Source organism: Oncorhynchus mykiss, chromosome 24 (assembly GCF_057628025.1).
Source record: "Oncorhynchus mykiss isolate SJ-2025 chromosome 24, ASM5762802v1, whole genome shotgun sequence".
NCBI classification, from domain to species: domain Eukaryota; kingdom Metazoa; phylum Chordata; class Actinopteri; order Salmoniformes; family Salmonidae; genus Oncorhynchus; species Oncorhynchus mykiss.
The window spans coordinates 25410858-25429880 of NC_143045.1; the positions used below are offsets into that span (position 1 = coordinate 25410858).

Genomic DNA, 19023 nt, shown 5'->3' on the forward strand with positions numbered 1-19023 from the left:
CTGCTGTGGAACCAATCAGCTGATGAGAGCAAGTAGTAGTAGCAGTAGTAGTAGTTGTAGTAGTAACAGTAGTAATAGTTGTAATAGTAACGTAGTAGTAGCAGTAGTAGTGGCAGCAGTAGTAGTAGTAGTAGTAGTTGTAGTAGTAACATAGTAGTACTACTAGTTCTAGTAGTAGCATTAACATAGCAGTAGTAGAAGTAGTAGTAGTAGTCGTAACAGTAGTAGTAGTAACAGTAGTAGTAGTAACAGTAGTAGTAGTAGTTGTAGTACTTGTAGTAGTAACGTAGTAGTACTACTAGTTCTAGTAGTAGCATTAACATAGCAGTAGTAGTTGCAGTAATAGTAGTAGTAGCAGCATTAACCTAGTAGTAGTAGTAGTAACGTAGTAGTAGCAGTAACATTAGTAATATTAGTAACATAGAAGTAGTAGGATTATTAGTAGCATAGTACTAGTAGGAGCAGTATTATCAGTAGTAGGGGACTGGTGTGAGAGAGAGAGAGAGAAAAAAAAAAAATATATATATATATATATATATATATAAAACAAGTGTGCAGTTAAAATTGACAAACATACATTTCTCTACATTGGGGCCATGGGATGAGACAGGGATGCAGCTTGAGCCCCACCCTCTTCAACATATACAGTGTATATCAACAAATTGGTAGGGCACTAGAACAGTCTGCAGCAGCCGGCCTCATGCTACTAGAATCTAAAGTCAAACGTCTACTGTTTTCTGATGATCTGGTGCTTCTGTCACCAACCAAGGAGGACCTACAACAGCACCTAGATCTTCTGCACAGATTCTGTCAGACCTGGGCCCTGACAGTAAATCTCAGTAAGACAAAAAATACACTGCTCAAAAAAATAAAGGGAACACTTAAATAACACAATGTCAATCACACTTCTGTGAAATCAAACTGTCTACTTAGGAAGCAACACTGATTGACAATACATTTCACATGCTGTTGTGCAAATGGAATAGACAACAGGTGGAAATTATAGGCAATTAGCAAGACACCCCCAATAAAGGAGTGGTTCTGCAGATGGTGTGCACAGACCACTTCTCAGTTCCTATGCTTCCTGGCTGATGTTTTGGTCATTTTGAATGCTGGCGATGCTTTCACTCTAGTGGTAGCATAAGACGGAGTCTACAACCCACACAAGTGGCTCAGGTAGTGCAGCTCATCCAGGATGGCACATCAATGCGAGCTGTGGCAAGAAGGTTTGCTGTGTCTGTCAGCGTAGTGTCCAGAGCATGGAGGCGCTACCAGGAGACAGGCCAGTACATCAGGAGACGTGGAGGAGGCCGTAGGAGGCCAACAACCCAGCAGCAGAACCGCTACCTCCGCCTTTGTGCAAGGAGGAGCAGGAGGAGCACTGCCAGAGCCCTGCAAAATGACCTCCAGCAGGCCACAAATGTGCATGTGTCTGCTCAAACGGTCAGAAACAGACTCCATGAGGGTGGTATGAGGGCCCGACGTCCACAGGTGGGGGTTGTGCTTACAGCCCAACACCGTGCAGGACGTTTGGCATTTGCCAGAGAACACCAAGATTGGCAAATTCGCCACTGGCGCCCTGTGCTCTTCACAGCTGAAAGCAGGTTCACACTGAGCATATGAGCACATGACAGACGTGACAGTCTGGAGACGCCGTGGAGAACGTTCTGCTGCCTGCAACATCCTCCAGCATGACCGGTTTGGCGGTGGGTCAGTCATGGTGTGGGGTGGCATTTCTTTGGTGGGCCGCACAGCCCTCCATGTGCTCGCCAGAGGTAGCCTGACTGCCATTAGGTACCGAGGTGAGATCCTCAGACCCCTTGTGAGACCATATGCTGGTGCGGTTGGCCCTGGGTTCCTCCTAATGCAAGACAATGCTAGACCTCATGTGGCTGGAGTGTGTCAGCAGTTCCTATAAGAGGAAGGCATTGATGCTATGGACTGGCCCGCCCGTTCCCCAGACCTGAATCCAATTGAGCACATCTGGGACATCATGTCTCGCTCCATCCACCAACGCCACGTTGCACCACAGACTGTCCAGGAGTTGGCGGATGCTTTAGTCCAGGTCTGGGAGGAGGAGATCCCTCAGGAGACCATCCACCACCTCATCAGGAGCATGCCCAGGCGTTGTAGGGAAGTCATACAGGCACGTAATTTTGAGTGACTCCAAATCCAGACCTCCATGGGTTGATAAATTTGATTTCCATTGATCATTTTTGTGTGATTTTGTTGTCAGCACATTCAACTATGTAAAGAAAAAAGTATTTAATAAGAATATTTCATTCATTCAGATCTAGGATGTGTTATTTTAGTGTTCCCTTTATTTTTTTGAGCAGTGTAATTGTGTTCCAAAAAAGGTCCAGTTGCCAGGACCACAAATACAAATTATATCTGAGTTGCCCTAGAGCACACAAAAACGATACATACCTCAGCCTAAACATCAGCACCACAGGTAACTTCCACAAAGCTGCGAAAGAGCTGAGAGACAATGCAAGAAGGGCATTCAATGCCATCAAAAGGAAGATAAAATTTGACATGCCAATTAGGATCTGGCAAAAAATACTTGAATCAGTTATAGAACCCATTGCCCTTTATAATTCACCAACCAAGAATTCACAAAATGGGACAAATGCCAAATTGAGACATCCTCTTCTGTACAACTTAAAACAACCAAATAATGCATGCAGAGCAGAATTAGGCCGATACCAGCTAATTATCAAAATCCAGAAAAGAGCCGTTAAATTCTACAACCACCTAAAAGTAACCGAGTCCAAAGCCATCACCTACAGAGAGATGAACCTGGAGAAGAGTCCCCTAAGCAAGCTGGTCCTGGGGCTCTGTTCACAAACCCAAACAGACCCCACAGAACCCCAGGACAGCAACAGCAACACAATTATACCCAACCAAATCATGAGATAACAAAGATAATTACTTAACACATTGAAAATAATTTACCTAAAAAACAGAGCAAACTAGAATGCTATTTGGGCCTAAACAGAGAGTACACAGTAGCAGAATACCTGACCACTGTGACTGACCCAAAATCAAGGAAATGTCTCTCTATTCCTCTGAAAAGTTTGTGGGTGTAATGTTAACTGTTGTTAATTATCTATTTCACTTTCTTTGGCAATGTAAACATACTGTATGCTTCCCATGGCAATAAAGCCCTTTAAATTGAATTGAGAGTGAGAGAATAAAAGAGTAAGAGAGTTTGAGTGAACAGACAGTAGGGACATGACAAAATGTGCACTGGGGCCTCCCAAACGGTAGGGACACGACAAAATGTGCACCGGGGCCTCCCAGACGGTAGGGACACGACAAAATGTGCACCGGGGCCTCCCAGACGGTAGGGACATGACAAAATGTGCACCAGGGCCTCCCAGACTGTAGGGACACGACAAAATGTGCACCGGGGCCTCCCAGACTGTAGGGACATGACAAAATGTGCACCGGGGCCTCCCAGACGGTAGGGACATGACAAAATGTGCACCGGGGCCTCCCAGACTGTAGGGACACGACAAAATGTGCACCTGGGCCTCCCAGACTGTAGGGACACGGCAAAATGTGCACCGGGGCCTCCCAGACTGTAGGGACATGACAAAATGTGCACCGGGGCCTCCCAGACTGTAGGGACATGACAAAATGTGCAACAGGGCCTCCCAGACTGTAGGGACATGACAAAATGTGCACTGGGGCCTCCCAGACGGTAGGGACACAACAAAATGTGCACCGGGGCCTCCCAGACTGTAGGGACACGACAAAATGTGCACCGGGGCCTCCCAGACTGTAGGGACATAACAAAATGTGCACCGGGGACTCCCAGACTGTAGGGACACGACAAAATGTGCAACAGGGCATCCCAGACTGTAGGGACACGACAAAATGTGCACCGGGGCCTCCCAGACTGTAGGGACATGACAAAATGTGCACCGGGGACTCCCAGACTGTAGGGACACGACAAAATGTGCAACAGGGCCTCCCAGACTGTAGGGACACGACAAAATGTGCACCGGGGCCTCCCAGACTGTAGGGACATGACAAAATGTGCACCGGGGCCTCCCAGACTGTAGGGACATGACAAAATGTGCACCGTTGCCTCCCAGACTGTAGGGACATGACAAAATGTGCACCGGGGCCTCCCAGACTGTAGGGACACGACAAAATGTGCACCGGGGCCTCCCAGACGGTAGGGACATGACCAAATGTGCACCGGGTGTGAGTGAGTGTTGTTGACATGAGACTGGTCTAGTCCCAGCCCACCCCCCACAGCTTCATAATTCCACCCAACTCAAAACCCTGCTGCAGCCCTGTGCATATGAAAGACAAGCAGCACACACGCACGCACACAGAGAACACAGTCCATGGAGACGAGTCAGTCTGGAGCCTAATGATTCTAAAAAGTTCATTACCACATTCATCTAGGTCTGTGACTGCGGGGGAGGCAATATCAGAGAGCATGAATAAACATTCTCTAGACTAGCAGCACAGAGACACAGCTATTATATCTGTCTTTATTAACATAAGAGAAATGTCTGCACACATTCAACACTCCAACAGTTTTATAAATTAAACAACTACAAATAACTTTTCCCAGACTCCTTTGTGCGCAGCGAGAGAACAAAGTTAGCGCTCCTCTCTCGGAGGCCTAATGAATGGCTCGGCATGTGGCCTGTTCATATCTTCCAAATCATTATTTAATTAAACCACTCATGGATGAGAAGCAAATGTAATTTACGATGCCATTGCGCTTCATTTGAGTATGTATTCCTTATCTCTGGGAAATAACACACACACAATAATTTAGATTTTGATCACGGCACTTGTGTGTGTTTTTTCAATGCAATGCATGAATGGCCTTACAGTAAAGGACTCATAGCCTATACACATACACACATGCATACAGTACATACATACAGTACATACATGCATATAGTATATACAGTACATACATACATGCATACAGTACATGCATGCATACTAGAGGTTGACCAATTTATCGGAATGGCCAAATAATTAGGGCCGATTTCAAGTTTTCATAATTGGAAATCTGTATTTTTGGACACCAATTTGGATTATATATATATATATATATTTTTTAACACACCTTTATTTCATCTTTATTTAACTCGGCAAGTCAGTTAAGAACACATTCTTATTTTCAATGACAGCCTAGGAACGGTGGGTTAACTGCCTAGTTCAGGGGCAGAACGACAGATTTTCACCTTGTCAGCTCGGGGGATTCAATCTTGCAACCTTACCGTTAACTAGTCCAACGCTCTAACCACCTGCCTATCATTGCACTCCACGAGGAGACTGCCTGTTATGCAAATGCAGTAAGCCAAGGTAAGTTGCTAGCTAGCATTAACCTTATCTTATAAAAAACAATCAATCAACCAATCATAATCACTAGTTAACTACACATGGTTGATGATATTACTAGTTTATCTAGCGTGTCCTGCGTTGCATATAATCGATGCGGTGCGTATTATAATCGATGCGGTGCGTATTCGCGAAAAAGGACTGTCCTTGCTCCAATGACTACCTAACCATAAACATCAATGCTTTTCTTAAAATCAATTCACAGAAGTAAATATTTTTAACCTGCCTATTTAGCAGGCAATATTAACCAGGTGAAATTGTGTCACTTCTCTTATGTTCATTGCACGCAGAGTCAGGGTTAATGCAACAGGGACGCCTAATTTGCCAGAATTTTACGTAATTATGACATAACATTGAAGGTTGTGCAATGTAACAGGAATATTTAGACTTAGGGATGCCACCCGTTAGATGAAATACGGAACGGTTCCGTATTTCACTGAAAGAATAAACGTTTTGTTTTCGAGATGATAGTTTCCGGATTCAACCATATTAATGACCAAAGGCTCGTATTTCTGTCTTTATTATATTATAATTAAGTCTATGATTTGATAGAGCAGTCTGACTGAGCAGTGGTAGGCACCAGCAGGCTCGTAAGCATTCATTCAAACAGCACTTTCGTGTGTTTGCTAGCATCTCTTCATTGCACTGTTTATGACTTCAAGCCCATCAACTCCCGAGATTAGGCTGGCTAGCTAGTTAGCGGGGTGCACGCTAATAGCGTCACTTGCTCTGAGACTTGGAGTAATTATTCCCATTGCTCTGCATGGGTAACGCTGCTTCGAGGGTGGCTGTTGTCGATGTGTTCCTGGTTCGAGCCCAGGGAGGAGCGAGGAGAGGGACGGAAGCTATACTGTTACACTGGCAATACTAAAGTGCCTATAAGAACATCCAATAGTCAAAGGTATATGAAATAGAAATGGTATAGAGAGAAATAGTCCTATAATTCCTATAATAACTACAACCTAAAACCTCTTACCTTGGAATATTGAAGTATCATGTTAAAAGGAACCACCAGCTTTCATATATTCTCATGTTCTGAGTAAGGAACTGAAACGTTAGTTTTCTTACATGGCACATATTGCACTTTTACTTTCTTCTCCAACACTTTGTTTTTGCATTATTTAAACCAAATTGAACATGTTTCATTATTTATTTGAGGCTAAATTGATTTTATTGATGTATTATATTAAGTTAAAATAAGTGTTCATTCAGTATTGTTGTAATTGTCATTATTACAAATACATTTTTTTTTTTTTAAATCGGCTGATTAATCGGCACTGACTTTTTTTTGGTCCTCCAATAATCGGTATCGGTATTGAAAAATCAAAATCGGTCGACCTCTAATGCATACAGTACATGCATACAGTACATGCATAAGGTACATGCATGCATACAGTACATACATGCATACAGTACAGGCAGCACAAACAGCACATACATACAGTACATACATACAGTACATACATAAGGTACATGCATGCATACAGTACATACATGCATACAGTACAGGCAGCACAGACAGTACATACAGACAGTACATACATACAGTACATGCATACATGCATACAGTACAGGCAGCACAGACAGTACATATATACAGTACATGCATACAGTACATGCATACATGCATACAGTACAGGCAGCACAGACAGTACATACATACAGTACAGTACATACAGCACATACATACATGCATAGTTATGTTGTTTTTTTATGTATCACTGAAAACTTTCTAAGAGATCCCTGTTGGGAGCAGCAAACACTGAGTGGAGACAACAAAGCTGCCCCTCCCTCCTGCCCCTGCCCCTGCCTTTGCCTCCTGCCCCTGCATCCTACCCCTCCCTCTGCCTCCTGCCCCTCCCTCTGCCTCCTGCCCCACCCTCCTACCCCTGCATCCTACCCTCCTCCTGCCCCTGCCTCCTTCTCCGCCACCTCCTCCTCCAAACTCTTAAATGGATACTTTGGGATTTTGGCAATGAGGCCTTTTACCTACTTCCCCAACGTCAGATGAATGTGTGGATACCATGTTAATGTCTCTGTGTTCAGTATGAAGGAAGTTAGAGGTAGTTTTGCTAACTAGCATTAGTGCAATGACTGGAAGTCTATGGCTAGTTAACAACTTCCTTCAAACCACACGCTGAGACATAAACATGGTATCCATGAGTTTATCTGACTTTATCTGGGGAAGTTGATAAAGTGCCTCATTGCCAAAATATCATTTTAACAGCCCCTCTACCCCATGTCTACCTCTCTGGCGGGCATGTTGGAATTGCGCTTTATCTTCTCCTATAACTAACAATCACTTACTGCATCCTAACCTGGCTGGATTAATTCTCAGTCATTCTCAGTCGTTCTCAGTCATTTAGTTCAATGAGTAGGGTAGTGGGCCAGCAGAGATCCTATAGTGAGTAGGACAGGGCTAGGGGTCCTTACCTTTGGTGGCCCCTGCAGCCCCCAGGTGGTAGATGGTCCCCAGGATGAGCCACAGAGCCCTCTGCTCCTCCACTGAGATGCCCAGCACCTTCATGGCTGCCTGCAGCTTGGTGAACTGCTGAGACGACTTCTGTTTGTCCTCCAGCTACAGAGAGGGGGGAGGGAGGGAGGTGGATGAAGGACACAGTTAAGACAGTTTTCCAGTTGTCCTACACACACACACACACACACACACACACTTCAGAAAATGACATATAATACACATTATAATAAGAGCATAATAACAGCATTTTACTTTAGACTGAGGCACAATTCCGAAGGCGCTGTTCTCTGCAAAGTGGTTAAAGTGCAGCTCCGTTCTGAGAGGAAACAGAGGAAAGGAACAGGTTCAAAGGACAGTAAATAGCTAGTTTAAACCACAAGGTTAACATGAGAACAAGATTATATACACAAGACCAAGCTTCTACAATGGACTGCAACCACTCACTTCAATTCAATCCCAATTGAGAGGGTGTAGAGGGCTCACCTGAGAGTGCTGTCAGCTCCGGACATCATGTAGTAGAACACGTTGAAGGTGGACTCAGTCTCTGGCCGTTTGGTCACTCTCAGCTTCTCAAGCAGCATGGTCTGAGGTATAGGAAAAGGACAACAAGATATCAATATGTGTGTGTGTGTGTGCGTGCGTCAGTGTCTATGGTGTGTGTGTGCGTGATACTGCCTACCTGTATGGATGCGGAGGCCACCTGGCCAGCCTGGTCGAAGTCCAGAGAGACAATCTGAGAGAAGCGGCTAGCATTGGTGTTCATGGAGGTGGAGCTGTTTCCAAATGCTTCCAGGATAGTGTATACTGCCTGCCACTTCTCCCCTGCACAGACCGAGGGAGGGAGGGAGGGGGGAAGAGTACAATTAGTGGAAAGCTTTATTTATTTCAAATATCATGTCAGTGTTTTGGGATTTCACATTCAATACTGTTCCACTGGTGAGGGGATTAGACTACCATCTTTGATAATCATGTCATGTCAGTTAGGCTTTGTCAATTATTCCCTTAGTGGAGCTCATTTCCCTATTTCGACATCAAGCTGAGCAGGAACGCCTCATCACTCAGAGAGTAGGGCTACCAGTCAGACTCACTTAACCCTAATGATCAAGCTGAGCAGGAACGCCTCATCACTCAGAGAGTAGGGCTACCAGTCAGACTCACTTAACCCTAATGATCAAGCTGAGCAGGAACGCCTCATCACTCAGAGAGTAGGGCTACCAGTCAGACTCACTTAACCCTAATAATCAAGCTGAGCAGGAACGCCTCATCACTCAGAGAGTAGGGCTACCAGTCAGACTCACTTAACCCTAATGATCAAGCTGAGCAGGAACGCCTCATCACTCAGAGAGTAGGGCTACCAGTCAGACTCACTTAACCCTAATAATCAAGCTGAGCAGGAACGCCTCATCACTCAGAGAGTAGGGCTACCAGTCAGACTCACTTAACCCTAATGATCAAGCTGAGCAGGAACGCCTCACCACTCAGAGAGTAGGGCTACCAGTCAGACTCAATTAATTGCTTCTGTACGTAGCTCTGGATAAGAGTGTCTGCTAAAGGACTAAAATGTCAATGTAAAAGTAGTTATGTGAAACTTATAGAGCCTCCCATAGCAGCTCCCCTGTTTAACAGTCTAGTCTAGTAGTGGCTGGTGGCTGGGTTATGGAGCTCTCATTAGCCCATTACAGCTAACCAGGAGAAGCTGAGGAGTTTTTTGCTAATTATCCCCCAGCTCCACAGGGCATCATTAGGTGCTCCCCTCATCTCTTCCCCCCCCCCCCCCCCCCCCCCCCCACAGACACAAATGCACACTAACATTTTCACACACACACACACCTGGAATACTGAGCCAACCACAACCGCTCTTCGAACCAAAAGGTTTTGAAGCCAGCTTCCATCGAGCTGTCCCTCTCTCCTACTCCTCTCCCAAATTCTCAGTAACACCCTTACACTCTCCCACATGCCTACCTCTCTCTCTGGAACTGCTCGTTATCTTCCCCTACTAACTAACACATCTACTGCACCTGTTATAACGGCTGGATTTCTGCTGAGTTCTCAGTCAATTAGATGACACTGATCTAAATCAGTAACAACTCAGTGAATGTCCTCCTGTGTACAAACACATGTGGAGCCATTAGATTATTTCCTTAATTAGCTATTAGGCTATTAAGACTAATTACCTACAGAGTAATTATGTTACTTAATAGCCGTGGTGGTTTAAATTAACACTGAAGTAATTAAGCCACCATCTCGGACCAAACTAAGGTGATTATAACAGTCCTTAAACATTCTTTACATTTTATTTATACATTTCCCTCAGTCATTTAATAGACAAAAATCCCTGAATACTAGTTTTACTGCTTGCTGGGAGGAAATGAGCTGGCCAGAAGGAAAGAGGTTAACTCATCCTAGTGGAGGACTCTCTCACCAGAGAAGATCTTTCCGGTGCTGCCAGCGATGGAGACCAGGTACTGGATCAGGTGTTGACAGTTGGTGGTCTTGCCGCTGCCGCTCTTCCCCAGCAGCACGATGGACTGGTCCTGACGCGTGGTCAACAGGTTCCTGTAGGCCGACTGAGCCACCGCGTAGATGTGAGGTGCCGTGTCCTCTCGCCTGCAACCCTTAAACATGTGCATCACCTGATGGGACCGAGGAGAGGGAGGGAGGGAGAGGGGTTGGGGGAAAGAAAGGTACAAAACATTTTAACTGTAGTTCACCTCTAGTCCTCCCAGTGACTCCTGTACAGTCCTCAGAGGGGCTCTGTGTGTGTGTGTGTGTGTGTGTGTGTGTGTGTTCACACGCGCGCGTCATTAAAATTGCCACATTCCCAGCTAAGCACCCTGTCTGTAAGGTCTAATGGGTAGTAGTTCCATTATGAGTGATGAGAGTTAAGTAGATAATACAACCTACAGGCCTCCTCAATACGGTCACCTCTAAATCTCATTAGGATAATTGGATTTCATTGTCATGTTGTGGACCACTGAAGACGTCCCTCTCTATCCTCCTAGTCATCTCTCCTGTTTTAATTCATCCAACCTCCTCTCCCTAACAGGAAATACTATGACATAATAGCAAGGAAATACACAATAAATAATAGCATTAAGTACACCCCAATGCGTACATCAAACAACATGCATCATACCATTCTAAACGGAGAATAAACCAGAATCACATCAGTGGAGTGGTACAGATACACTACCGTTCAAAAGTCACTTAGAAATCTCCTTGTTTTTGAAAGATAAGCACATTTTTTGTCCATTAAAATAACATAAATTTATCAGAAAAACAGTGTAGACATTGTTCATGTTGTAAATTACTATTGTAGCTGGAAACGGAAGATTTGTTAATGGAATATCTACATAGGCGTACAGAGGCCCATTATCAGCAACCATCACTCCTGTGTTCCAATGGCACGTTGTGTTAGCTAATCTTAAAAGGCTAATTGATCATTAGAAAACCCTTTTGAGGCCTCCCGGGTGGCGCAGTGGTTAAGGGCGCTGTACTGCAGCGCCAGCTGTGCCATCAGAGTCCCTGGGTTTGCGCCCAGGCTCTGTCGTAACCGGCCGCGACCGGAAGGTCCATGGGGCGACGCACAATTGGCCTAGCGTCGTCCGGGTTAGGGAGGGATTGGTCGGTAGCGATCTCCTTGTCTCATCGCGCACCAGCGACTCCTGTGGCGGGCCGGGCGCAGTGCGCGCCTGCCAAGGTTGCCAGGTGCACGGTGTGGGGCTGGCTTCCGGGTTGGAGGCGCGCTGTGTAGTACGGCTGGTTGGGTTGTGTATCGGAGGACGCATGACATTCAGCCTTCGTCTCTCCCGAGCCCGTACGGGAGTTGCAGCAATGAGACAGGAGCTACTACAACAATTGGATACCACGAAATTGGGGAGAAAAAGAGGTAAAATTAAAAAAAAAAAAAAAAACTTTTGCACAGCTGAAAAAATTGTCCTGATTAAAAAAACAATAAAACTGACTATTTGAGTGTCTGGAGCATCAGCATCAGCGTTCGATTACAGGCTCAAAATGGCCAGAAGCAAAGAACCTTCTTCTGAAACTCGTCAGTCTATTCTTGTTCTGAGAAATGAAGGCTATTCCATGCGAGAAATTGACAAGAAACTGAAGATCTCATACAACGCTGTGTACTCCCTTCACAGAACAGCGCAACCTGGCTCTAACCAGAATAGAAAGAGGAGTGGGAGGCCCCGGTTCCGGGAGGCCCCGGAGTAAGAGGACAAGTACATTATAGTGTCTAGTTTGAGAAGCAGACACCTCACAAGTCCTCAACTGGCAGCTTCATTAAATAGTACTCGCAAAGCACCAGTCTCAACGCCAACAGTGAAGAGGCGACTCCGGGATGCTGGCCTTCTAGGCAGAGTTCGTCTGTCCAGTGTCTGTGTTCTTTTGCCCATCTTAATCTTTTATTTTTATTGGTCATTCTGAGATATTACTTTTTCTTTGCAACTCTGCCTAGAAGGCCATTATCCCGGAGTCTAAAGAAGGACAGTTTTTTCCAGCTGTGCTAACATAATTGCAAAAGGGTTTTCTAATGATCAATTAGCCTTTTAAAATTATAAACTTGGATTAGCTAGCACAACGTGCCATTGGAAGTGAATGATGAGTGCTGGTAATGGGCCTCTAACATTAACCATGTCTACACTGCATTTCTGATCCATTTAAGTATTTTTAATGGACAAAAAATGTGCTTCTCTTTCAAAAACAATAACATTTCTAAGTGACCACAAACTTTTGAACGGTAGTGTATGTAGTGTATGTTCTCATGAAATGTGTGTGTGTGAAGACATGCATCTGCAGTGTGGGTCCTCTCTCCTCACCTTCTCGGAGTACATGGAGGGAGCGCTGAGGGGATTGATGATGACCGTGTTGGGCCCGGCGTGTGTGTGAATGAGGTTTCCCCCGTAGCGCTGCCGCAGGGAGTGCATCACACTGGACTCATTGAGGTACTGCAGCAAGGCCAGGTCCTCAGAGCGGTCAAACGACGGGGGGTTCGCCTGGGACAGGAGCAAAGGTCAAAGGTGAACGATTAATGACTGAGAAGTGTTGTAATACTAGAGCTTTATTAAAGGAACACTCAGCAATACGAAAACATCATACATAACTGAGACTCTGGCTGTCTGAAGTGGGACTGCTCACAGAAACGACCAAAAACAACAGAATTCGGATCTGCCAAGACTACCACCAAGTTTAAGTTTCTCCAGGTTGCCTACACCTATTTCATATTTTCAGATTGATTTAAAAGTCCTCTGTAGGGGTAGAGGCTAAGGGTCCTTGAGTTTTGAGTTTCACTGAGGAGTAGAGGAGCAGTATTAAGAGACGATGAGCAGAGATTTAGTATGCCACACCATAACTTGCCACCAGGAATCTGATGCCAAGTCTTTGATGCAATTAAAACAGATGTCTCCTTCCAACCTCAGACGGGTCCAAGTTTGCACTTCCTTAATCAAACAGATGGTTCAAACGTTTGATTAGATGACGACCTTGACACTGTTGAAAACACTAACTGTCCAAAGTCACCCTTATTATCGGTTCACCCTACGAGAGTTAAATGACTGTACATAACACCAGGAGGGGATTTCAACTTTTTCTTTGTCCTGAAAGCAGAGCAGACATCCTCTAGTCAAGGTCTTGGAGACAGCATGTTGTGAATGATGGGAGGTTTTTCTGCATTGTGCCAGAACAGTTTTTAAAGCGTCCTGTAACAGATATCTCCGTGATTCGGGCCTGGTGCCATATCTGTGCGAGTCACCTGATTGAGGCCTGCCAAACTCACACCTGTTCCCCTCTAACCTGTCCCCCTGTCCACAGACGTCCCACAACCCCTGGGCCAGATACAGTCAGCATCCTGGCTGACCATCTGTGTTTGATTCTGGCTCCAGACGGGATGACTGACGGGTGCCAAGACCCCTTCCCTCCTTCTTGGATATTTCCCCTACATGCCACCCCCCCCCCCCCAGGTCGATCTCTGCTTCATGGACCTCCTAACAGACTAGCCTATACCCTAACGGCAAACCTAAGACAGTCTATGCAATCAAGTAAAGTCAATGTCTTCTCCTTGGACCCTCTAAAGGAACTAGAGTTTAGCCCCATAACAAAACTAAGATGGAGTCTGTAAAATCAAGTAAAATACATAGAATGTGTAGTCCCCCCCCCCCCTCACCTTCTCCACGTCATCGTCATCTACGTCCAGCACTGTCCCGTCATGTTCCAGTTTGACCTTCACCTTCCCCTCCGGCAGAGAGCCTGCCTCAGTCTTCAGCAGCGTCGCTATGGACACACAACCAACTTATTGGGATATACAGCGCATTCGGAAAGTATTCAGACCCCTTCACTTTTTCCACATTGTGTTGCGTTACAGCCTTATTCTAAAATGGATTAAAATAAAATATCCATCAATCTACACACAATACCCCATAATGACAAAGCAAAAACAGTTAGTTTTTTTGTGGAAATGTATTCAAAAAAAAAAAACAGAAATACCTTATTTACATAGGTATTCAGTCCATGTGCTATGAGACTCTAAATTGAGCTCAGGGGCATCCTGTTTCCATTAATCATCCTTGAGATGTTGCTACAACTTGATTGAAGTCCACCTGTGGTAAATGATTGGAAAGGCACACACCTGTCTATTAAAGGTCCCACAGTTGACCGTGCATGTCAGAGCAAAAACCAAGCCATGAGGTCAAAGGAATTGTCCATAGAGCTCCGAGACCGGAGTGTGTCGAGGCACAGATCTGGGGAAGGGTACCAAAAAATATCCGCAGCATTGGAGAACACAGTGGCCTCCATCATTCTTAAATGGAAGAAGTTTAGAACCACCAAGACTCTTCCTAGAGCTGCCTGCCAGGCTAAACTGAGCAATAAGGGGAGAAGGGCCTTTGTCAGGGAGGTGACCAAGAACCCGATGGTCACTCTGACAGAGCTCCAGAGTTCCTCTGTGGAGATGGGAGAACCTTCCAGAAGGACAACCATCTCTGCAGCACTCCACCAATCATGTGTTTATGGTAAAGTGGCCAGACGGAAGCCACACCTCAGTAAAAGGCACATGACAGCCAGCTTGGAGTTTGCCAAAAGACACCTAAAGGACTCTCAGACCACGAGAAACAAGAGTCTCTGGTCTGAAGAAACCAAGATTAAAATCTTTGGCCTGAATGCCAAGCGTGATGTCTGGAGGAAACCAGGCATCGCTCATCACCTGGCCAACACCATCCCTACGGTGAAGCATGGTGGTGGCGGGATCATGCTGTAGAGATGTTTTTCAGCAGCAGGGACTGGAAGAATAATCTGGATCGAGGGAAGGATGAACAGAGCAAAGTACAGAGAAATCCTTGATGAAAACCTGCTCCAGAGCACCCAGGTCCTTAGACTGGGGTGAAGGTTCACCTTCCAACAGGACAAAGACCCTAAGCACACAGCCAAGACAATGTAGGAGTGGCTCTGAATGTCCTTGAGTGGCCCAGCTGGTGCTCGGACTTGAATCCGATCACACATCTCTGGAGAGACCTGAAAATAGCTGTGCAGCGATGCTCCCCATCCAACCTGACAAAGCTTGAAAGGATCTGCAGAGAAGAATGGGAAAAACTCCCCAAATACAGGTGTGCTAAGCTTGTAGCGTCATATCCAAGAAGACTTGAGGCTGTAATCGCTGCCAAAGTTGCTTCAACAAAGTACTGAGTAAAAGGTCTGAATACTTATGTAAATGTCATATTTCAGTCTTTTAATTTATAAATTTGCAGAAAAAATAAATACATTATTGCTTTGCCATTATGGGGTATTGTGGGTAGATTGATGAGGGGAATTAAACATTTTAGAATATTACTGTAAAGTAACAAAATGTGGAAAAAGTTAAGGGGTCTGAATACTTTCCGAATGCACTGTAGCTTATTGGCTGGAGTGTGCACAGACACGATATCAGGAAAAAACAATAGCATATAGTTTAAAAGCAAGGGTAAAAATTAGCAGGGCCAGAGCTCTGCACCCCTCCTGATCTAAAATGTAAGGCAGGAACTTACCCAGGGAGAAGCCATCCTTGTGAACCAGCCAGACCTTCTCTGAGCCGTACCATGCCTGCTCTGCGGCTATCTGCTCCTCTGTCTTCACCTGGAAGTGATGGTGGAGAAGACAACAGTCACATACACACAGCAGAACAATGACCTTAGGCCAGGTTACCTTTCACAGGGCCTTTCTGTGGCTGCAGTAGCTACCACTCAGAAGTTTTCAACCAAAGAGAGGCTTTAGATTTGAGAGGACATGTGCTCCCTACACACACACACACCTGTTCACATCAATAACATTCACTCATGTGTGTTTAAAGTAGCTGGTTATCAGGCCAGCGTTGAGAGCTTATAGCATGTTACACAGTTATGTATAGTAGCATTGTAAATAATGGGCTGACAGCGGGCATGCAGAGGACTTGCTAATAGTACATGTGATGAAAGGCAGGGCGTTGGAGAGGCTTCAGTGGAGCAGGCAGAGGACTTGCTAATAGTACATGTGATGAAAGGCAGGGCGCTGGAGAGGCTTCAGTGGAGCAGACAGAGGACTTGCTAATAGTACATGTGATGAAAGGCAGGGCACTGGAGATGCTTCAGTGGAGCAGGCAGAAGACTTGCTAATAGTACATGTGATGAAAGGCAGGGCGCTGGAGAGGCTTCAGTAGAGCAGGCAGAGATAAAAAGCAGTTAGGATTTGAAGGAGTCCCAGATCACAAATCACAGAAAGCCATTTCTCCAACTCGGCTCAGAGTGTCACCTAGAAATGCTTGACTGCTCTGTGTTACCATGCTTGACCTTCACAAAGTCTCTCACACTCGACTGGACATGTCTGTCTGTCTGTCTGTCTACCTGCCTGTCTGCCTGCCTGTCTGTCTGCCTGCCTGTCTGTGTGTCTGCCTGTGTGTCTGCCTGTGTGTCTGTCTGTCTGCCTGTGTGTCTGCCTGTGTGTCTGCCTGTCTGTCTGCCTGTCTGTCTGCCTGTCTGTCTGTCTGTCTGTCTGCCTGCCTGCCTGTCTGCCTGCCTGTCTGTCTGCGTGTCTGTGTGTCTGTCTGTGTGTCTGTCTGTGTGTCTGTCTGTGTGTCTGTCTGTGTGTCTGCCTGTCTGCCTGCCTGTCTGCCTGCCTGTCTGTCGGTCTGCCTGCCTGTCTGTCGGTCTGCCTGCCTGCCTGTCTGTGTGTCTGTCTGTGTGTCTGTCTGTCTGTGTGTCTGTCTGTGTAAGAGAGGCAGTGAAATCTGACAGAGAACATGAAGTATCAGTGAACCGAATCTGTACAAAGACACTGTTGGATGCACATCAATGTCACACAGCATGTGGGTGAGGGGAGGGAGGTGTATTAAGAGAATGGATACACGATCCACACAGCACAGCAACACAACACAACACACAGAATGCTAGGGATGGACTGTATCCCGAGGGATGACAACAAGACAATAAAAAGAAAAGAACACACAGATAAAAAAAAACGTATGAAATTGACAGAGTGAAATATAGGCCTACATACTGTTATTTTTATAACGCATAATCAGCCACAATCAGATGAAGTTTTTTGCAGCGTCTGTCTCATTGTCTCTTAAATGGAAAACTGACGTCATGCAATGACATCTACATGAGACAAAATGTGATGGAATGATTGATCCTGTGGAATCCACACAACCATGAATCTTAAGTGCCATCGAACAAGTTTATTTAAAGAAAAATATATTAATTCTCCCCAATTTCGTGGTATCCAATTGTTAGTAGTTACTATCTTGTCTCATCGCTACAACTCCCGTATGGGCTCGGGAGAGACGAAAATCGAAAGCCACGCGTCCTCCGAAACACGACCCAACCAAGCCGCATGGCTACTTAACACAGCGCGCATCCAACCTGGAAGCCGGCCCGCCACAGGAGTCGCTTGTGCGCGATGAGACAAGGATATCCTTACTGGCCAAACCCCTCGCTAACCCGGACAATACTAGGCAAATTGTGCGTCGCCCCACAGACCTCCCGGTCGTGGCCAGCTGCGACAGAGCCTGGGCGCGGGCCCAGAGTCTCTGGTGGCACAGCTAGCACGGCGATGCAGTGCCCTAGACCACTGCGCCACCCGGGAGGCCCCCGAACAAGTTTAATTTTGAGTGCTGATTTTCCCCTGAAATGTTCAAATTAGGTGAAAGAGGGCCAAATGTGCAGGTAGCTTGGCTTTGAGTGAATACTATGCAGTTGTGTTTGGTGGGGGTAAATGAAACACAGCACACAGGGTACACAGCACTTCAGGGGTCAGTGGTGGGAGTGGTGGACGTGGGAGGTGGAGAGGGTGAATTACACACAGGCACAGCAAAGGTCAGACCTTGGGTTGTTGGGCAGCGGCGTGAGACACCTGAAGGATGGCCACGGGATCCTTGTCTACCTGTCCCTGGAGGACGACAGGCGTGAGGGAAGGAGAAGTGGTCAAAGGTCATAGTTAGAGTGGAGTTACAGTGGAAAGATGGGTAGCAATCCACCAAACAACACAAAACATCATGTCCAGTATGTCATCATCCCTCATAATCATGAGCTGCTGGAATGGAGAGATGTACAGCGCCATCAGAAAGTATTCAGACCCCTTGACTTATTCCACATTTTGATACATTACAGCCTTATTCTAAAATCTATTCAATAGTTTTTCCCCTCATCAATCTACACAGAATACCCCATAATGACAAAGCAAAAACAGGTTTTTGAAATGTTTGCTAATTTATTAAAAATATAAAAAGACTGAAATATCACATTGACATAAGTATTCAGACCCTTTAATCAGTACTTTGTTGAAGTACTTTTGGCAGCAAATACAGCATTGAGTCTTCTTGGGTATGACGCTACAAGCTTGAAACACCTGTATTTGGGGAGTTTCTCCCATTCTTCTCTGCAGATTCTCTCAAGCTCTGTCAGGTTGGATGGGGAGCGTCGCTGCACAGCTATTTTCAAGTCTCTCCAGATGTTCGATCGGGTTCAAGTCCAGGCTCTGGCTGGGCCATTCAAGGACATTCTGAGACTTGTCCCGAAGCCACTCCTGCGTTGTCTTGGCTGTGTGCTTAGGGTCATTGTCCTGTTAGAAGGTGAACCTTCACCCCAGTCGGAGGTCCTGAGTGCTTTGGAGCAGGTTTTCATCAAGGATATTCTCAAGGATATATGCTGCCACCACCATGCTTC

At 45.8% G+C, this 19023-nt stretch overlaps 1 protein-coding gene across 21 annotated transcripts in view; it reads right to left on the minus strand.

Annotated features, from left to right (window-relative positions):
* The window catches only part of LOC110503378 (unconventional myosin-XVIIIa), a 176458-nt gene that overhangs the window by 85527 nt on the left and 71908 nt on the right, over positions 1 to 19023 (minus strand). For 17 of the 21 annotated variants that reach the window (XM_090218781.1, XM_090218775.1, XM_090218767.1 and 14 more), the window contains 9 exons: positions 18182 to 18247; positions 15874 to 15961; positions 14022 to 14128; positions 12679 to 12855; positions 10278 to 10488; positions 8535 to 8677; positions 8339 to 8439; positions 8108 to 8171; positions 7813 to 7957 (listed from right to left, as the gene is read on the minus strand). In XM_090218781.1, the coding sequence (XP_090074907.1) occupies positions 7813 to 7957; positions 8108 to 8171; positions 8339 to 8439; positions 8535 to 8677; positions 10278 to 10488; positions 12679 to 12855; positions 14022 to 14128; positions 15874 to 15961; positions 18182 to 18247 (1102 nt within the window). The remainder of the gene's footprint in view (positions 1 to 7812; positions 7958 to 8107; positions 8172 to 8338; positions 8440 to 8534; positions 8678 to 10277; positions 10489 to 12678; positions 12856 to 14021; positions 14129 to 15873; positions 15962 to 18181; positions 18248 to 19023) is intronic. The other 4 variants (XM_090218784.1, XM_090218777.1, XM_090218783.1 and 1 more) reach the window with 1 other exon arrangement.